Here is a 20,917-nt window from a genome sequence, read left to right on the forward strand (position 1 = left end):
CTTTTAAACCCCAAAAGTTCATAACCTTTGGTGAAATAATGCGAATTTAATTTTTTAATAAAATATTTTATTTATTATTTTTATATTATGTATATGAGTGTATTGCCTGCATGTATGTAAGTGCATTCATGTCATGCGAAGTCTGCGGAGGTCAGAAGAGGGAGTTGGATTCCATGGAACTGGAGTTACAGACGATTGTTAGCTGCCATGTGGACGCTGGGAGCTGAACCAAGGTCCTCTGCAAGAACAGCCAGTGCTCTCAACCACTGAGCTATCTCTCCAGCCCCAACTTTAAAAAAATTTCTAAAATCAGAGTGTGAATTGTGACACTAGCTAAAATGAGAAAAGAAAAAAATACTGTTGTTATGCTATTTTTCCCCCAGGGTCTAAATGCTTCTAGTCTAGAGTAGAAAAATTGTATTTCTGTATAATTTGGTTTACATATTTTGTATATGATATCAATAGCTTTTTAAGGAAACTACCACTTTTTAAGTTTACTATTGCCCAAGCAACTTAAAGGCGAATAGGAATAACTAGTGACTTTCAAAGGATATGAATGCAGTGTTCATTTAAGCGTAATATGGATTTATTTACATAAATTTTGAAATTTTTATTGAATTTTTGTGTATTTCATACAGAACATCTTAATCATCTATGTACCCCCTTCCCCATTGGCACCCCCCAATTTACATAAGAATTTAAATTTTAATTATAAAGTATAAATTTCCCATCTCAAAATAGAATCTAGCCTTCCTCCTATGTGCTAAACACATTCCCCAATATTATTAATAATCATACTTGTTTTTAAGTAGCTCATTATTTGGTTTATTGCTATGTCACTGTTAATTCTATTTACTTTAGAATATTACTTTGGTTTGTTTGTTTGTTTGTTTGTTTGTTTTGAGACAGGGTCTTACTATGAAGTCTGGAACTCACTGTTAGCCCAGGCTGGCCTTGAAGTTTTGGTAATTCTCCTGCCTCTGCCTCCCAAGTGCTGGGATTACAGGTGTCTGTTACCATATCTTGATGCTTTTTGAATTTTGAATTAAGGATGAGAATTGTGTACATCATTCTATTTGCAAGCTCAACAGTCTGATCTTTCATGCTGGTGTAATTTGCTTTGAGTGCTGGGACTTGCATGGCTTAACCTTTTGTAGCTATGCTCTGATGAGTGAGTAGGCAGAGCTAATTTTATAACTGGTTAGAAAGGTATGGTTAGTTTATCATAGTAAACTTCTGCTTGTAGGCTACTACAAAGAATAGGCATCAGTCTAGAGTGTTACTATTTATTTGTTGTGGTGCTATTGTTTGTTTGAGAAAGGGTCTTGCCTAGAGCTCTGGATGGCTTGGAACTTGGCAGCAATCTTCCTGCTTCAGCCTCCTAAGTACTAGCTTTCCAGGCAAGTGCCACCAAGCCTGGCCCAGTGCAGTGTTTTTAGAGCATAATTTTAATGGGCAGGCTGTTGTTACACTTGTAATAGTTGTATTTATACTGACATTGAAGAAATGACAACATTCTACAAAAACTGCCTTTACAAGGACCAAAAGTTATGTTAGGACCTTTATATTTTTATTAAGATATTAGCTACTATTGAGAAATTTCTCTTTGATGGCTATACATATATGTTTATAATGTACATGTGGCATTGAAAATTTGCAAAATCAGAGTTGGAGGCATAGTTCAGTGGTAGAATACATGGCTAGAATGTTTCAGGCCCTTGGTTTGATCTCTAGTGCTAAAAAATAATAAACAACTAAATAACTGAAAATAAAAATTTCAAAGCACTAACTGAGCATTCACCGTCACACCTACGTTCTCCATCTCACCAATAATAGTTTCATGTAACTTCTTTTTGTATTTTGGAGTCTCCCTGATCTTTGAATTACAAAACCGTTTTTCCAGTTACATTAAAACTGAATTTTGGTCTAATGAGTCAGTTAAACAACTTTTTTTCCTTTTAGTTAAGTTTAACTTTCCTAGCTGTGCACATGCTCCACCCATATAAAGTAACAGGTATTACAGGCCCATGGTGGGCCCTTATGGTGGCTTTCATCCCTGGGTGTATGCTATGCATGTTCAAAGGTGTCAGAATTCGACACTTACTGATTTTGACACTGTGTCCTACTTGCAGTATAATTTCGCTGAGGTAAAATGCATTCAAAGGCCGCCTATCGCATGTTGACGAGAGCCAGCAGCATTGTACATCCTATCTTCTGAAAGATTGATTGGTGCTGGTAGCAAGTTGGTGCTCAGAGAGTCTCACTGTGCCTCACCACACAAGAAACGCTTTAACCTTTCAGCTTTTTTGTTCTTCTCTTGCTAATGGGGCAGGTATTGATGGGATGAGCAGAAAAATGACTATTACCTGTCCTTACAGATCAGATTTCTCTTGACTGAAGAATTAAGTTCTAAATGTTAACTCACATTTAAAATCTGTTAATAACTATTTATGGCATGTCCTAGCCTAATGGATATAAAATGATGTTCTTATATGGATTCCTAATACTTATTTTGTTAAAATAGTTAAAAAATATTTCTGGCATGGATTTTTTTGTGTTATTTTTAAGAATTTTAGTTGTATATGAACTTCTCTTACTAAGATGTACACAAAATTTTAATTTGAGAATTTAATCTCGTGTTCTTTTGTAAATGTGTTTCTTGTTTTCATTTAGATCTTGAATACCTGATGCATGCAAAGCAGCAGCTAGTAACCACAGCTAAGCGCTGGGATTCTTCTTCTAAGACTATTATAGATTTTGAACCTAATGAAACTACTGATTTGGAGAAGAGCCTTCTGATCAGATACCAAATTCCTCTTTCTGCTGACCAGCTGTTTACTCAGTCCGTTTTAGACAAATCATTGACCAAGAGCAACTATCAGTCACGGTTGCATGACCTGCTTTATATTGAGGAGATAGCCCAGTATAAAGAAGTCAGCAAGTAAGTTCCTTCTCTCTCTGCTGCACTCTCGCCCTTCATCTCCCCTTTGGGTAATATTTGTAACCTTTTCAACAAAGATGTGCTTAAGTGAAGATGGGTATAAAAATGGGTTGTTCTTCACTAGCTGTCATCTATATTTAATTGATTCATTTATTTATTTAGAAACAGACCTGGCTGGCCTAGAAATCACTGCTGCCTCTCAACTGTTGTACTTACAGGCATGAGCCATCACACTTGGCGCTGTGAATTCTATCTTTAAATGGAGTGTGAACAAGAACTGTGTTTCCTACATGGTTCCTTTTCTCAAGAGCTTATTGAGTATCTACTATGGGCCCAACTCTGCTGTATGCTGGGTGCATAGAACTAGTGCTGCTCTTAAAAAGCTTTTGGTGAATGACGACCATAGCAAGCACCTTACCAGTATTTGTTGAAAAAATATACAAAACCAAAGCAAACCACATATTTTGAAAGTTCTTTAAAGGATGAAATTATTTAGGGGCTAGAGATATGGCTTAGTGGTTAAGAGCACTGTCTGATCCCAGTTTGGTTCCCAGCACCCATGTGGCAGCTAACAATGGTCCAAAACTCCAGTTCCAGGGGTCCTGATGCCCTCTTCTGGCCTCTTCAGGCATTGCATGCATGAGGTGTATATACTGCAGACAAAACACTCATACACATAAAATAAATATTTTAAAAAAGAGTGAAGTGATTTAGATCTTCAGGAATACTATTTCATAATACTTTATAGCAGCTTATAAGTGCTTTAATCTATCTTATATTTATTGTCTATGTGCCACAGGTAAAGGCCAAGAACTTTTATTTGATCATTGTAAGAAAAATAATCTTAAGTGCACCTGTGTTGTGCAGTGCCCGTGGAGATCAGAAGAGGGCTTTGGATCACCAGAACTGAAGCTACAGATGGTTGTTAGCTGCCATGTGGGTGTTGGGAACCAAACTTGGGTCCTTTTTGAGAGCAGCCAGTGCTCTTAACTGCTGGGCCATCTCTCCAGCCCTATGGTTACATTTTTAGTATTTTAGCCTAGCCAATATAGTTTTTCTTCCAGATGCCTTATTGGTACCTTATCATTAATATTATTAATATATTCAGAGCATTCATTAAGGGTTTATTCAAGAACGAAAAAGTAAACGAAAACTTAAAAATACTCTGACTGAGCTGGGCATGGTGACGCACGCCTTTAGTCCCAGAGGCAGGTGGATCTCTGTGAGTTCAAGGCCAGCCTGGCCTACATAACGAGGTCCATGCCAGCTGGGGCTACAAGGAGACCCTGTCCTCAAAATACCAAAAAGCAAACAACAAACAAACAAACAAACAAACAAAAAACCCCACTGTGCTGCTGTTCTATTTCTAGGTTAAATGTTACCTAACCTTTCAAAGTATCTACTCTCATATTAATGTGCAAAGTCAGAATATAATTTATTTTCATTATTCTAAGACTATCATGGCATGTTTTTTTCTTTTCTTGTTTTTTCTTTTAATCATGGCATGTTTATAGTTGCTCTCTGTCCCTCTCGTGAGGTAGAGTCTGTGTAGCCTAGACTGGTCTTGAACTTTGCCCCTCGGTATTGGCATTACAGGTGTGTGCTGGGCTATTTATGTAAATCTTTTTTTTTTTTTTTTTTTTAAAGATTTTATTTATCTGAGATATTTTTTTCTTTGTTTTTTTTGAGACAGACTCTTACTATACAGTTTTGGCTGGCCTGTAACTCTGTAGACCAGGCTGGCCTCCATCTCACAGAGATCCACCTGCCTCTGCTTTCCAAGTGCTGGAACTGGCCTGGCCAATTTTACATATTGCTTTTGTATGTGTATACTTGTGTCTGTGAGTGTGGGTGCTCACCTGCCAAAGTGCGTAGATAGAGGTTAGAGGACAGCTTGGATTTGGGCCTCGTTTTCCACATTGTTTTCGAAACAAGGTCTGTTGTTTCAGCAACTGTGCTGTGCACACGAGCTTCTGGCTGCTCCTTCAATCTCTGTGTCTTGTTTTCCTGTAGGAGTGCTGGGATTACAATTGCATGTTACCATGGATCCACCTTTTTATGTGGGTTTGAGGGTTGAACTCAGATTATCAGGCTTGTGTGGGTATTGATTTTTACCTGCTGAGCCATTTCCCTGCCCCCCCCCCATTTATGTAAATCCTCAAGGACTTGTATTGATTGTATCTGTAATTTGTTCTAATGAAATCATATTCATTAATAGAGATAGTGGCTTATATCATGCACACTCTTTACATTACGAATATATTGTTTACATTGTCATAGATTCCTGTTCCTTAGGAAAGAACACTATGAGAAATCATAAATGTTGGAATAAAATAAGGGTTTAAAAGTTTACCAGGCGCTGGGTGTGGTTGCACATGCCTTTAGTCCTAGCACTTGGGAGGTGAAGGCAAGTGGATCTCTGTGAATTCCAGGCCTATCTGGTCTATAGCTGGGGCTATAGGGAGACCCTCTCTTGAAAAGCAAAATTACAAAACAAACCAAAAAATCCAAATAAACAAAAGCCCCCAGAACATTATATTTCAACAAGTTCTTTTTTATGTGTTTACTGTTTTTGTCTTTTTGATACAGTGTCTCCCTGTAGCCCCAGCTGTCCTGGAACTCACTATGTAGACCAGGCTGGCCTTCAACTCACAGAGCTCTGCCTGCCTCTGCCTCCTGAGTGCTGGGATTAAAGGCGTGTGCCACCACGCCTGGCTTTATGTATTTACTTTTATTTATTTTTTGTTCAGATGTGTACATATGTGCCACAGTATGTATGTAGAGGTCACAGGACAACTTACAGGAATTGGCTTTCTTCTTTTACCATAAACATTATTATTTGTTCATTCACTCATTCATTCATTTGAGATGGCAGCTCATTATGTCTAGACTAGTCTTGAACTCCAGAGCTGAAGAGATTCCTTAAGTACTGGTATTACAAGCATGTACCAACTGACTCTAACATGTTTTAATCTTACCTCAATCAAGTTTGTATATGATTATAAATTCTTTAAGTATAAATGATATAACTAAGGTACAGCATTAAAAATAAATTTCATGGGCTGGAGAGATGGTTCAGCATTTGGGAACACTGGTTGTTCTTGCAGAGGACCTGGGTTCAAATCCCAGCACCCACATGGCAGCTAACAACTGTCTGTAACTCCAGTCCGAGGGGATCCAGCAGCCTCTTCTGACCTCCGTGGGCATTGCATGTCATGGGTGCACTTACCTACATGCAGGCAATACACACATACACATAAAAATAATAAATTAAAAAATATATATATCTATATATATATTTTTTGGTCTTTTTGAGACAGGGTCTCCCTGTAGCCCCAGCTGTCCTGGAACTCACTATGTAGACCAGGCTGGCCTTGAACTCACAGAGATCCACCTGCCTCTGCCTTGAGTGCTGGGATTAAAGGCATGCGCCACCATGCCCGGTTAAAAAAATATATATTTAAAAAAAATAAATTTCACACTGGTGAGATGGCTCAACAGTTAAATACACTTGCTGACAAACCTGACAGCCTCACTTTGATCCCAAGTCCCACATGGTAGAAGAAAACTGACTCCCCAAGTTGTCCTCTGACCTCCACATGAGTGCTACAGTACACACTTGACCTCACAGATACACTCACATAGACATGTCCCCCCACCCCAATAAATAAATAAATACATGTAATAGAAAATCTTTTTTCAAAAGGTAAAAATGGAGCTAGCCATGGTGGCACATGTAATCCTAACACTTGGGAGGCAGAGGTAGGCAGATCTATCTCTGTGAGATCAAGCTACCCTTGTCTACATAGTGAGTTCCAGGCCAGCAGTGGTTACAGGGAAACCCTGTCTCAAAATTCAAAGTTAAAAATGAATTTGAGAGAGATTCATATGGAGAGAGCTATTGAACTGGCCTAATGCAAGGCTAAAGTTTTTCCCAGCAAAGCTTTATTGTAAAAGGTCATATAGTCAATATTTTAGGGTTTGTGGGTCTCTGTAGTCTGGGTCAAATTTTGTTTTGTTTCCTTTGTAAAATCTACTTGAGGGCAAGGGCTATATGAAAACAATCTGAAGGTTGAATTTGATTCTTGAACCATGCTCCATTGTGTCTGATTGAATCATTTTGTTTGTCTGGTTTGTTCAATCAATAACAGCCATCAGAGCAAAGCTTGATCACTGTTGGAATTGTTCTGTTACAGTTTGAGACCTGCCAGGCATGGTGGCGCACACCTTTAATCCCAGCACTTGGGAGGCAGAGGCAGGTGGATCTCTGTGAGTTCGAGGCCAGCCTGGTCTACATAGTGAGTTCCAGGATAGCTGGGGCTACAGGGAAACCCTGTCTCAAAACGTCCCCCCCCCCAAAAAAAAACCTAAAAACAAAACACCAATTTGAGACCCAAGCTGGGTGTGGTGGCTCACTCCTTTAATCCCAGCACTCAGGAGGCAGAGGCAGGTGGATCTCTGTGAGTTCAAGGCCAGCCTGGTCTACACAGTGAGTTCCAGGCTAGCTGGGGCTACAGGGTGACCCTGTCTCAAAATGACAAAAAAACAAGGAATTTGAGACCTTATTTAAAGATCAGAGAACCAGGGTATGGATATGTGGACTCATCTCCCTCAGTGACTTAAATGTGTATTGACAGGAATATGTATCCTGTGAATCTTGAAATAGGCCTTTTTGTGCTTTTGTACTCAAGCCTGCAGGACTTGTAGGTTGCCTGCCAAGGTTTAGAGAATATATCAGATTACTTGTGAAGTATTTTGACAATTTAACAGAATGTTACTGATGTTGAAAGTCGTATTGGAAGAATTCAAATTGGCTTCTTACATCCTGGTGGAAAGGATTTGATTATATGTTTTACAGTCATTTTAGTATTCCATCTTTGGAAAATAGATTGAATGAATACTCTCAATATTAAACAAAATATATTTAAATTTGGGGGGCTGGAGAGATGGCTTAGCAATTGAGAGCACTGACTGCTTTTGCAGAGGACCTGGGTTCAGTTCCCAGCACCTACATGGCAGCTACTAACCATCTGTAACTCAAGTTCCAGGGGATCTGATGCCTTCTTCTGACCTCAGTGGGCATTGCATGACAGAAGTACACTTACATACATGCAATCAATACACTCATTCACATAAAATAAAATAATAATAATTAAAAATATTTTCAAGAGATGATTTTAAAAAAAAGTCTAGCGATTACAATCCAGTGTGAGATGTGTATAGGTAGTAAGGATAATGCGTTTCATTTCATTGATGTTTTTGAGAGTGCTTTCAAGCTTTTTAAGATTTGTTTCTTTTCCTTTTTTTTTTTTTTTCTTTTTTTTAAAGTTTATCCTTGGCCACATGTTGATACATTTCAATTATCCTACCTTGGAATAGACTCTGTTCAATCCTAAGAGATACTGTTTTTAAAGCAATAGACTTTAACTGAAACTATTGTGACCAATAGTGTACACTGACAAGCCTAGCTGGGTCTGTGCCTCTGACTTCTGTACATACCCAGCCTGGTAGGCCTAGTATTACCAGCATCTCATCCTGATGATGAATGCAACTTCTGAGGGCCACCTCAAGTCTGTTACTGAGCCAGTAAACTCAGGCCTTCTCATGACTTGGTCTGATTTCTGTTGTTCATATACTCCGAAATCTCATGAAATTAAGTTCACTCCATAGCTTTGACATTTAAGAATTGAAATATGGGGAGCTGGAGAGAAGACTCTGTGGTTAAGAGCACTGGCTGCTCTTGCAGAGGACCCAGGTTTGGTTCCTAAGCACCCACATGGCAGCTAACTCCAGTTCCAGGCAATCTGTTGCCATCTTCTGGCCTCTGCAAGGCATTGCAGGACATGGACACACATGCAGGCAAAACATTCATACACATAAAATAAAAATAACTAAATCTTTTTAAAAAGAATTAAAATATAACAGATATATTCTATGAATGCTAGCATTGATAGAGCCATATTTCTTATTAGCTAGATATATGATTTTAAATCAATTGAAAATTTTGCTGGCTGTTATTCTACAATTACCCAAAAGGCTAGGAATTACACAATTATCACTTCAGTGATAGTGACGTCCAGTAGAAAGTTTCTGCCTGTGTCTTGAACAAGTGATGAATCTGTGGGAAAAGCTCTGTTTCTCAGGGTTTTTATTCCTAGCGCCTGTGCCTCAAGAGTTGATGCAAGGCACTGCTAAATGTTACAAGAGAATTTTCTTGCTGCTATACAACTGTGAGATTAATTTTTCATGCTTGCTAAATTGTGATGAAGTTTTGGGATGACGAATTAAAAATAAATATAGCAATCATATTTGAATACCTTGCCAAAGATGTTTGAGAAACATATTAGACTTTCAAGCATTTGTTAGGGATATTGGTTAAAATGAGAATACAGAACCTGGGCTAAAATCAGATTATTACAGAAATGTAAAAGTAACTCAGGAAACAAATTTATATTGTTTATTCAAAGCGATGGTTCTAGGCTACTCACTGCTGATTCAAAGGCAACTGAGAGATGTTGCCTTGATGTTATGCAGGTTACAATCATGGATGGAAACAGACCCATATGTATAGAATTCTAATGTAGTGTGATTTATCAGCAGTGGGTAGAGGAATACCCAGGCGCCCCACAGAAGAGGTACCCACCCCATAGTTGTAAGGAAGCAGGGTAGTCAGAGGGAAGAAGGAATCTGATATGCTTTCAGGGGCAGATGATAAACTAATTTTTGAAAAAATATCTTAAATTTCACTTGAGCATGGCAGATTTGTCAGGTTCAGACACGGGACAAAAGGACTGAGTTAAAGGAGACAGGCCACGAGAGTAAGTTGGCTTGTGAGAGTAGAGCATTAAGCTCTGAGAGAAGCTGCAAGCTACTGCTATAGTTGACAGGAAGAACTCTTGTGTGCTGGCTGCAGTAGGTGACAAGGACAGCTTTTTACCTCATCCTCAGCTGCAGGATGTCACTCACCCTCAGACTTGCCTTTTACAAAGATTGCCCCATTTGTTTCTGAGACAGGGTCTCACTGGGTAGCCATGGCTGGTCTGGAACACATGGTGTAGACCAGGCTGGCCTCAAACTCACAGGGATCCGCTGGCTTCTGCCTCCCAAGTGCTGGGAATAAAGCCACGTGCCAGCATGCCTAGCATATAAAGATCTTTTTGATGGTAGTGTAGAGTATAGATTTGAGAAAAAAAGTGTTTATTATAAAGTTTATTATAGTAATTCTACTTATAAATGTTGAATTGCAAATGAGTTCAGAGTAGTAGGAACTTACAGGGCCCTTAGAAACCATCAGGGTTCAGTGGTATTATGGTGGGGGAGTGGCAGTGGGTAAGAGAGTCATGGCCAGGTGTACCTGAGCTTCTGGTTTAGACACCTGGGTGCATGGTAGTGCCATTTCGCATAACACATGGAAGCATTGGCTTGGAGACACATTGGAGAGTTTGGAGGTGATTCAGTGTTGCATGTCCTGGGTGGAGAGTGTAGGACCAAAGGTATCTATTAGAGAGCAAAATGAGGGCATACTGGTACTTTTAGAAGGCGAATGAGGGGCTGGAGAGATGGCTCAGTGGTTAAGAGCACTGGCTGTTCTTGCAAAGGACCCAGGTTTTGTTCCTAGCATCCTCATGATGGCTAACAATGTCCATAACTCCAGTTCCAAGGGATCCGCATGCCCTCTTCTGACTTCTGTGAGCATTGCACAACATGGGTGCACTTAACCTACATGTAGGCAATACACCCAAACACATAAAAATAATTTTAAAATATTTCAAAAAAGAAGGTGGCTAATATTGGATGGCAGTGGAGTAGGTAGACAGGTTGCCAAAGAGACTGGGGAGTGTGGCTTAACAGAAGACCGTGGAAGAGGGGGTTTAAAGAGAGTTAGATGCAAAGTAAAAGGGCAGAAGAGTTGAAACTGTACCTTACCTTGAACAACAGTTTGACTTGTCAGTTAAGAAATGTTAGAAGTGATCTTTCCCTGTGAGTGAGTTTGAATGACTCCAGGTCCTTCTGTCATACCATGGCAGAAGCAAAGCTTTATTTAAGGAAGCACAAGGTTCCTCTTCTTTCCAAAATGGTGTGTTTTATTAAAAAGAACCAGGTGAATAGAGGTTATAAACAGGGAAATGTTGCATTTCGTTTTCAAGGCTGGGCATTTTGTTGTTGTTGTTGTTTTGTTGTTTTGTTGTTTTTGGCCTTTTTGAGACAGAGTCTCTCTGTAGCCCCAGCTAGTCTGGAACTCACAGATTCGCCTGCCTCTGCTGGGATTAAAGACATGCGCCACCACACCCAGCTAAGCGTGGGCATTTTAATATGAAGTCTTAGGGTAAATTCCAGTCTTTGAAGATGCAATCTACATTTCTTTAAATTACCCAAGAAAATATGCAGAGAACGGGAAATGCAACATGATTTTATAGAATCTCAGAGTGGCAGATTTTATTTTTATTTGGTATAAAGCCATGATATTAAGTGTTCATTTTAGTATGTATAAGTCTTTTGGAGTCTTAGGTATTCTCTGTAAATGGCTCTCTAACTGGATAAATTAATCTGCCTTCACACGTACATTTTTTAGATTCACGTGTGCACATGGTGGATGTGTGAGAGGATCCCAATTATTGTCTACTAAGATAGACTTTGACTTCTGTTTCCCTAATTTCTGCATGAGATGTGCTTCCTTGTAGTGATGAATAAAACTCTACTCTGGTTGTTACTCATTCACATTACCAAAGAGAAGTTTGGTGTTTAGACTTTCTTGGTGAGGCCCACCTGGAAAGGGGTCAGCTGAAAGTCTGCTGTAGCTCTTAATGCAATTTTTTTCTTCTGGTCTCAAGTCCTTTAGTGTTACTGGCATCAGCCACGTTCAGACAGGCTTTCAGATTAGTTAGTACGTATTTCATTTGATAACGAATTTTCATTTCATTTTAAATATCTAGACTTTTAAAAGGTTTTGTTTATTTGTGTGTATGTGTGAACAGATTTTAGGAGTGAGTTCTGTTCTTCCACCACATGGTTTCCAGGACTGAACTTAGGCTATCGGACTTGGTGGCAAGTACTGATTGATTTTGCCAACCCCACTCAGATACTTTTGAATGCATATTCTTCAAGACAACAGTGTATGTTTATGTAGCTTGTGTTGTCTTCACCTTGTATTAAAAGCAGAGCACTATTAGAGTACATATAGTTTATGACTCAGTACAGTGGGATTGCTAACAAATTTTAAATTTTGATATATTTGAATTATTTTGCTTTATTCTTTTAGTTCTTATGATTTTGATGAGAAATGCTCAAACTAGTTTTCTGCTTTCAATTTAGGTTCAACCTTAAAGTGCAATTGCAGATTCTAGCAAGCTTCATGCTCACTGGAGTCTCTGGGGGTGCAAAGTATGCTCAGGATGGACAACTCTTTGGTCGTTTTAAGCTCACTGAAACACTTTCTGAAGATACTTTGGCTGGACGACTGGTGATGACCAAAGTCAATGCTGTTTATTTATTACCAGTCCTTAAAGAGAAGTTAGTGCTGACCCAGGGAACCAAAGAGAAAGTTTATGAAGCTACTATTGAAGAAAAAACAAAAGATTATATATTTTTAAGGATATCCAGGGAATGCTGTGAAGAGCTTAATCTTCGACCTGACTGTGACACACAGGTATGTCCAGAGGCAGCACCCTCACTATGAATGGCTGAGTTCCACTGCTTCCTACCAGCCTCTTCTGGGTGTTTTCCTTCTTCTCTACCCAGAAGTACAGTTGACTTTGAAGTCATATCCTGGTAGGTTGAGAACTGGACCTTTGGTGACTTCCAGAGAAAACAAATTCTTCTAAATTTAAGTAGCATCTAGAATGTTCTGGTCTTACATATGATTGAGCTCTCTGATTAGACTTTCACATTGGCAGTAGAAGAACAGGTGGACACTGCGTTGCACTCTGGGCCATGATCTGCAGTTGTGCCTCCTTCTCTTCGTCTCTCTGCTGTTGAGGAGAATTCTGTGTTTGCCTTCTTTAATTGTACCTCTAGCTTGCTTTTCTTTTTACATGTGAAGCTTAGCAACTATTATTCATTCATAGTCAGTCTGTACAGTGTCGTAAGGCTGATTATCACTCATCCCTTGTTCTACTAATACTATCAAATGTATTCGTCATAGGAGTGGTGGGATCAGATGATCATTATTTGCAGTTGATATAAGTATCTCAGTTTCTTAGTATGTAAAATGAGGTTAATAATAGTACGTATACTACTAATACTATTATGTGAGGTAGTCCATATGAACTGCTTATTACATTGCCTGGTGCTAAACAAACATAGCAAATGTTATCCATTATATTACTAGAATATAATTATACTTTGAAAGAATTTCTAAACTTGTCCCCACAAACTGTTCTCTTCATGAAGTATTCTAGTGTGCTGTCAACACTGGTGATGGCCTAAATGCTTTTTTAAAAAAAGAATGTTCATTTTGTATTTCAGGTTGAACTTCAGTTTCAATTGAATCGATTACCCCTCTGTGAAATGCATTATGCACTAGACAGGATCAAGGACAATGGTGTTTTGTTTCCAGACATCAGTATGACTCCTACCATACCATGGAGTCCCAACAGGTATGAAAGGAAGTGTCTTAGAAAAAGAAGGATGTTATTATTAAATTGAATGTCTGTGTCACTTCAAGCATGCTTTCTTGACTGATTATTTTTGGCTTTGGGACAGGGTCTCACACTGTAGGCAGGCTGGCCTGAAAGACATTGCATAGCTCACACTGGCCTTGAACTTGTGGCAGGCCTCTTGGTTCAGGCTCCCCAGTGCTGGAGTTATAGGTGCAAGCCAGCATCCCCGGCTCAAGCATAATTTTATTAGAAAGTTTTCCTATGCTCCTCAGGACATGGTTTAGAAGTTAAGGAAGGGAGAGTAAGAGAAATCTTAGAATGAAATATTTGGTGTTCATCATCTGATTTTGCTTTTCTGCAGAGTTCTATGCTTTCACTCGGCTCACTTTGATAGGGTGCTGAGCAGTGTAGGGATATTTCCAAGTAGAATTTGAATGTGAAAACTATGGCCTTTCTACAGTGGTTCAAATAGTTCATTTAAAATAATTTTGGAATATAGATGATACTGTGATTTGGCAGAGTGGAGAAAGGGTGATAGACGATTACTACTTCAGAAACTGCTGTCAAATTAAGAGTTGGGCAACCATTGAGCTACTTAATCTACCTCTACTTGTAGTTAAATAGGATACCTATGGGTTCTTTAAGGAATATGCAGGGATGATAATTCTGTTAGTTTTCTTTTCATATTTGTTCCTGGATATTGTTCCATTAGTCCCTGCCTTGCTTAGTTCACTTGAGCTTTTTCGGGAGGGGGGTCTTTTTAAGACAGCATCTCCCTATAGCCCCAGCTAGCCTGGAATTATCTGTGTAGACCAGGCTGACCTTGAATGCACAGAGATCTGCCCTCCTCTGCTGGAATTAAAGGCATGCACCACCATGCCCAGCCCACCCCCCTTTTTTTTTTAATATCTAAGTGGCAGTGTGCACAAAGCCATGGTAAGATGGCTGCCTGGCAGAGTGGTGGCCCTGTTTCTTACTGGTGGAGGTCCTGGCATCTTAGTGATTGGTTTCTAAGGTTACCCTGTGTATTGACAGGTAAAGAATGAATACAGAGGACCAAGTGAGGCATTTTTATAGGTCAGGCCTAGAAGTGGCATATATCAGTGCCCTCAACATTCCATAGCTTCTGGTCCTAAAAACAGAACAAAACATAATATGTTCTACAGCACAAACCCAAGTCCTTTCTCCTGTGTTTTTGCTTGCTCTTACTGCCCTACCCCACTTCTTTTATTGCCAAATTTCTTGATACGGACTAGTCTGCATGGTTCCAGCATCCTTTATTCACTGTGACTTTGTGTTTTCACCTGCTCACTGCCCTGAAAGCAACCATGATCTGATTGTAAGCCCAGGGGCATCACAGTCCTCATTTGGTTCAGCCTCTCTGCATTGGCCTTTTTCTTTCCATTCTTATAACTGGTGCTGAAATTAGACCTGAACTATTTCTGTAGCATTCCTGTTGGTTTTCCATCCTGCCATCTGTATCTCTGTTGTCTAGTCCAATCCAAATACTTCTTTCAGCGTTTTCTAAAATAATCATGTCATTTCACCACATGAAGATCTCTGAAGGCTCCTCCTTCATGTGTCAATAGTCTGAGCCTTATTCAGAGTTCTGTCACATGGTCTCACTGGCTGTTTCCCAGTGTTCTCACCAACGTTTTTGTTGTTGTTGTTGTTGTTGTTAATGGTTTTGTTATTCTTTTTTTTTTAAATTTATTATTTTGTTTGATGTGTATGAGTGTATTGTCTATATGTAGTAGATACACCCATGTCATGCAATACCCTCAGCAGTCAGAAGAGGGCATCAGATCCGCTGAAACTGGAGTTACAGACAGTTGCTAGCTGCCATGTGGGTGCTGGGAATCAAACCTGGGTCCCCTGCAAGATCAGCCAGTGCTCTTAACTGTTGAGCCATCTCCGCAACCCCTATTATTTTTAAAAATATTTATTTTATTTTATATGTATGACTATATTTTCTGCATGTGCATTAGTACACCCATGTCGTGCAGTCTCCATGGAGATCAGAAGAGAGCGTCAGATACCCTGGAACTGGAGTTTTGGATGGTCGTTAGCCATCGTGTCAGTGCTGGGAATCAAACCTGGGTCCTCTCTCCGCAAGGGCAGTCAGTGCTCTTAACCACTGAGCCATATCTCCAGCCCTGGTTTTATTAGTCTTTAAACAAAATTTAAAAATTGTGGTCAAATCCATGTAACAGAATTCACCATTCTTAACTACTTCTAGGGCCGGGCATGGCTCAGCACGTGGAAGACTAGAGGCAGAGTTATCTCTGTGAGCTCAAGGCCAGCCTGGTCTACATAGTGAGTTCCAGGCCCACTGGGCTACAGAGACTGTCTCAAAAAGACAAAGCAACACAAAACAGAATCTAGTCTACTTGTTTAAGTATGTTTATTTTGTACAATCTTTTCATCTTGCAAACCTTAGGCTGTGAACTCATTGTATCATTTTCTCTCTCCTTGTTCCCCAGATGCCCTCCCCATGTTTATACAGTTTCCTCTTTGAAATAGTCTTTGCCCTGTTGGTCCATTAAGGTCTCATTCAGCTAAATGCTCATTCCTTCAAGTAGATGACCTTGACCTTCTGTTCCATTCTTTCAACATGTATTTACTGAGCCTACCAGATGCTAGACCTCGATAGTTTTGTGCTTTTGAATGTGATTTCTCTCCAAGTTAAGTTTTGTCAGTTATGCACATTTCAACCTTTTTTCTCTGAACCCTGAGCTTTGTAAAGTATGAGGCCATGTCTTATTTTAAGTATCAATAGGGTTTTGTACATTATTAATATTTTATACATTTAAATGAATCAAAATTTCAAGCTTAAAGAAAAAACATAGGTTTTCAAATGTAAGGCCATACAAGTAAACCTTGCGGCATTCTTACTTGATATGCTTGCTTCTGGAAATTATATTGTATATCATGTACTAAACAGTACTGACTAGTAAGTGCAAAAGGAATAGGAGACTGTCAAGTAGCAGAAAACTTTTAAGCAGAAAAAGACTTCACATCACTATTAATAGTAATTGGAAGGCTTTGGATCTAGGAACATACTGAGAAACCATTAGCTATTTAATATCTTCTGGAATCATGTAGAATATAGATAGATAAATGAAGTTGAAAAATTGTTCTTGAGCATGTAGTCTGTAAACTAATTATAGGAATGCAGTTGGCCAGGAAAGAAAAGATTTTGAGTTAATTTGGTTCTGGAAATAAAAGAATTTTTATTTTAGTTATTCAGATTAAACTCAGAGAGACTTTGTTTTAAATTTCAGAAGCAATGAATCGTTGAATGTGTGTTATGAGTCTTCTTTCTCTTTTTAGGTGGTGACACAGTAAAGACTGCTTTAATTTATGGCTTTCTTGATATACCGTTATTCATTGCCAGAGATTATAGAGATGCCTGACATTGGAAAAGTTTCTGATCTGCTCTGAATCATTTATTTATACTGAAACATTTGATAGATAGAATGGGTTCCACAGTTAGAGATACGGACAAATTTCAGAATTGTTCCTGTAAGCTATCATTAGTCTTTTAGATTTGTAGTCTTTTTTGTTTGTTTGTTTTTGAGACAGAGTCTCTCTGTAGCCCTAGCTGGCCTGGAACTCATTATGTGGGCCAAGCTGGCCTTGAACTCAGAGATCTGCCTGCCTCTGCCTCCCAAGTGCTGCGATTAAAGGCGTGCGCCACCATGCAGATTTGTAGTCTTATATCTGTCTCATTCTTAAATTTATTGAAGCTCCCAGCTTTGAAAGATAAGGATGTGTTATTTTTGAGTTTTTTTTATGTATATTAGCCAAATGATACCTTATTTTTCTTAAGTCATCAGAAAATATTATAGAAATAGAAACTAAAGTGGATTGAACTTTTATTGTTCAATTATTTTTCCAAACATCTTTCTGTAAATATTTTAGTTCATGTAAATATGTATACATATATACACACATATATATGTGTGTATGTATGTGTATATATGTATCATCTCACGTGCTCTTTAAAGCAACCACCTACTGCCAGTGCCATTTCCTCTGTATACAGATAAAGGAACTAGGCTTGTTCCTTGCTTGTTTTATTTTATTTTTTTTGTGGTGTGTGTGTGGGGGGTCGTGCTTGTTGTCCCATGGTTATGTGATGGCTGCCCTGGATTACTTACCACATGCTAGCTTCCCATGGTTATGTGATGGCTGCCCTGGATTACTTACCACATGCTAGCTTTCTTCTGGTAATAGATAATATTAAATATATAAAACTAGTGAGGTTTTGCTTTATTTCCTTCTTTGTAGAGGCTGGTGATCTGAAAGACTTGTCCTGTATCTAGTTGACCAGAATTGGGCCTCCAGCAGAAGCAGCTGGGAAGCAGAATGTTCTAGGTAGCTAGGCTCCACAGTGGAAGAAGGCAGAGAGGGATGCTAGGAATGAATGATTCGGATGTAGTGATCAGCAAGAGCCCCTTTCATACTAGATGGAGTGAAGAGTCTTGATAGAATATGCTGGCTAATGAGGGGGACTCAGAAGTCAACATACTGAAGATTTAGTACAGGCTTAGTCTTTTCTTTTTTCTTTTAATGTTAAAAAATATAAAGTCAGGAAAGTAAGTAATGGTATGTTTTTGTCAACAAAGTTTGTTTTCTAAGATTTTGTAGTTTTTAAATTTTTTTCTTATTTTTGTTTTATGTATATGAGTGTTTTCCTTGCATGTATGTAAGTATACCCATGCATGAAAACCCACAGAGGCCAGAAGAGGACGTCAGATCTGCTGGGACTGAAGTTAGAATTGGTCATTAGCCCCAACATTGGTGCTGGGAACTGAACCCATGTCCTCTGCAAAAGCAGCCAGTGCTCTTAACCTCTGAGCCATCTCAATTTTGTAGTTTTAAAAGAAGAATTTCCTTGGGTTGAAATGAGCGTAATGTAGCAGTTATACTTTCCTATCAACCCAGACTGTTAGGATGGGTTTTCACATCTGACTTCATTAGTGGGCAGCTTTACCAAGAGGGCATTTTCCTGTCTAAACTCAGTCTTCCTTTTTTGGGTTATTCTGTAGGCACTTTGCAAGTTTTGCAGATCTGTTCACATACTTCCTATTTTGGTTCACATCCCTGTCATTTTCCCCATAGTTGTTGCATTATTTAGTATTTTAATTGTAGTTGTGAGAAAGAATGCTGTGAACTCTTCACTTAGTTTGATCTGCTCAGCATCTGGTGTCCATTTAAGTCTTCAAAACTTAGCCAAGCTATAGAAGGGGTACTAGTAAGATGGATCTCATTATAGCAGCCATCTGGGCTGTTGTGACAGGTGTTCTTCACCCTGGAAAGTAGCATCTGTGTTTGAAAATACTAGAAAATGTTTCATTTTGTTTGATTTTGATACCTTTTAAGTAAGTGCTATTTAATAAATCAAGATTTTATAAAACGTTGTTGTCCCTTACTTGGACATGTGGACTTTGTCTTTTCTCCTTGTTTCAAGCCTCACTTAGGAGAGCGTTTAATGATGAGAAGCAGACATTTGGGTAGTTTACCTTTTGCATTTTATTTGCTGTGGAAGGAAATGACTACTCCCTTATCACTAGAAAAGTTTTCTGCTGCTTTTATGTAATAGGAAGTCACATTTTGAAATATTGCCAGTAATTAGTCCAGAAGTGTTTTGATTTTCTTCAGATAATTGTCTGACTTGGGGTACTTTTGGTTTCATGGTAAAACACCTTACAGTGACTCTCTTGGGTAATTTTATAAAAAGAGGTTTTAGAATAAGCATTGATTGTTCTAGGTACTGTGCTATTTCTGTTAATTCCATGTGCAGTAGAGGTGATGATATCTCTGTGTTCTGTTCTGTTCATTGCTTTATTAGTCAGGGTTCTCCAAAGAAACAGAACTGGTAGAATGAATAGATATGTATAGAGATTTATCAGCTTAGTTCACGGGATAGAGTCCGAGTAGTCCAACAATGGCTGCACCACACTGGAGAGGCTGAGAATCTGTAGTCGCTCAGTCCACGAGGCTGGATGTCTCAGTAGTCCCAATCTGGTGGTGAAGGTCTGATGAATTCCAAAAGATCAGCTTGTCTTCAGTCTATAGCAGCAAGACAAACTTACCAACGAGAGAGAAGGCAAGCAGCAAGAAGCCAGGTGTTCTCCTCTGCTGTGGCCTTTTATACGGGCTGCCATTAGAAGGTAGCACCCACATTTAGGGTGTGTCTTGCAGCTTCAGATAATCCAATTAAGAAGATCTCTCTCATTTTAGTTAATCCCAGATCTGGTCAAGTTGACACCCAGGATTAGCCATCACAATTGCTAAGGTGCATATGTTTAAAATAACTCGCATTTTTATTTTCCGTAGACAATGGGATGAACAGTTGGATCCCCGACTAAATGCAAAGCAGAAAGAAGCTGTCCTGGCCATCACCACCCCTCTCTCCATCCAGCTGCCGCCTGTCCTCATCATCGGACCCTACGGGACGGGCAAAACCTTCACACTGGCCCAGGCTGTCAAGCACATACTGCAGCAGCAGGAGACGAGGTGAGCAGAGAGGGTGGTGTGCTTCTGTCTTCTTAGCTGGGCACGACCTCTCATTTTGAATACAGAATGAGGGCCAGTGAGACAGTTGTTATCCGGCTCTCAAAAATTAAAGGAAAATTAAAACTTCAAAGCACTGAAGTTTGTATTCTAGAAAATACTGTTTTTGAAACTTGGCAGTAGGGACAATGATAGTTTCTAAATAGCTATCAAAACTTCAAGTCTGCTAAAGAATTGTGTTAGATGTTAGAACCCAAAGAGCTGGATTAAAAAAGATTGATTTAAAAATTATTCGGGGGAACTTCCTTTTAGTTTAGAGTAGTATATCTTCAAAGGTATCATTGGCTAGCCCGCTAAAGAGCGATTGAGGGAGATGGAGACTGTTAAGATGGCCACGGCTTTTTTTGGTATTGTACTGCTTGGATAGTTTTGTGTTGTATCATTCTTTTTTATTTGCACCATTTATTTCAGCAGGATTCTCATTTGCACCCATTCTAATAGTGCTGCTGATCTCTACATAAAGGATTATTTACATCCATATGTAGAAGCAGGCAATCCCCAGGCAAGACCTCTCAGGTATTTTTTAAGGCTTATTATGTATCTGTATCATACTTTGTTATTCTTAAGAAAAGGTGTCTGTAAAGATTTTAGTGGCTTTGGAAATATTCAGATCATTAATTATGCATTGGCATTTGGAGGTTATGGCATTTGGAGAAATCTTTTAAATTAAAAACATAAAAAGTTGATCATTTCTGAAACATTATATAAACAGAAAGACATCCTTTTTTAAGTTTCATATATAAAAATGTTGTTGCAGTTGGAGTAGATTTTGATATGTGCCTCAAAAAGTGTAATA

The 20,917-nt window shown here is 39.0% G+C and overlaps 1 protein-coding gene across 10 annotated transcripts in view; it reads left to right on the forward strand.

The window, feature by feature from the left end:
* Positions 1–20,917, forward strand: part of Helz (helicase with zinc finger) — a 190,728-nt gene that overhangs the window by 71,617 nt on the left and 98,194 nt on the right. For 9 of the 10 annotated variants that reach the window (XM_029568373.1, XM_029568371.1, XM_029568370.1 and 6 more), the window contains 5 exons: positions 2,674–2,941; positions 12,254–12,587; positions 13,406–13,536; positions 19,885–20,064; positions 20,533–20,637. In XM_029568373.1, coding sequence (XP_029424233.1) covers positions 2,674–2,941; positions 12,254–12,587; positions 13,406–13,536; positions 19,885–20,064; positions 20,533–20,637 — 1,018 coding nt within the window. The remainder of the gene's footprint in view (positions 1–2,673; positions 2,942–12,253; positions 12,588–13,405; positions 13,537–19,884; positions 20,065–20,532; positions 20,638–20,917) is intronic. The other variant, XM_029568376.1, reaches the window with a different exon arrangement.

Source organism: Nannospalax galili, unplaced genomic scaffold (assembly GCF_000622305.1).
Source record: "Nannospalax galili isolate Female #2095 unplaced genomic scaffold, S.galili_v1.0 scaffold781, whole genome shotgun sequence".
Lineage (NCBI taxonomy): Eukaryota > Metazoa > Chordata > Mammalia > Rodentia > Spalacidae > Nannospalax > Nannospalax galili.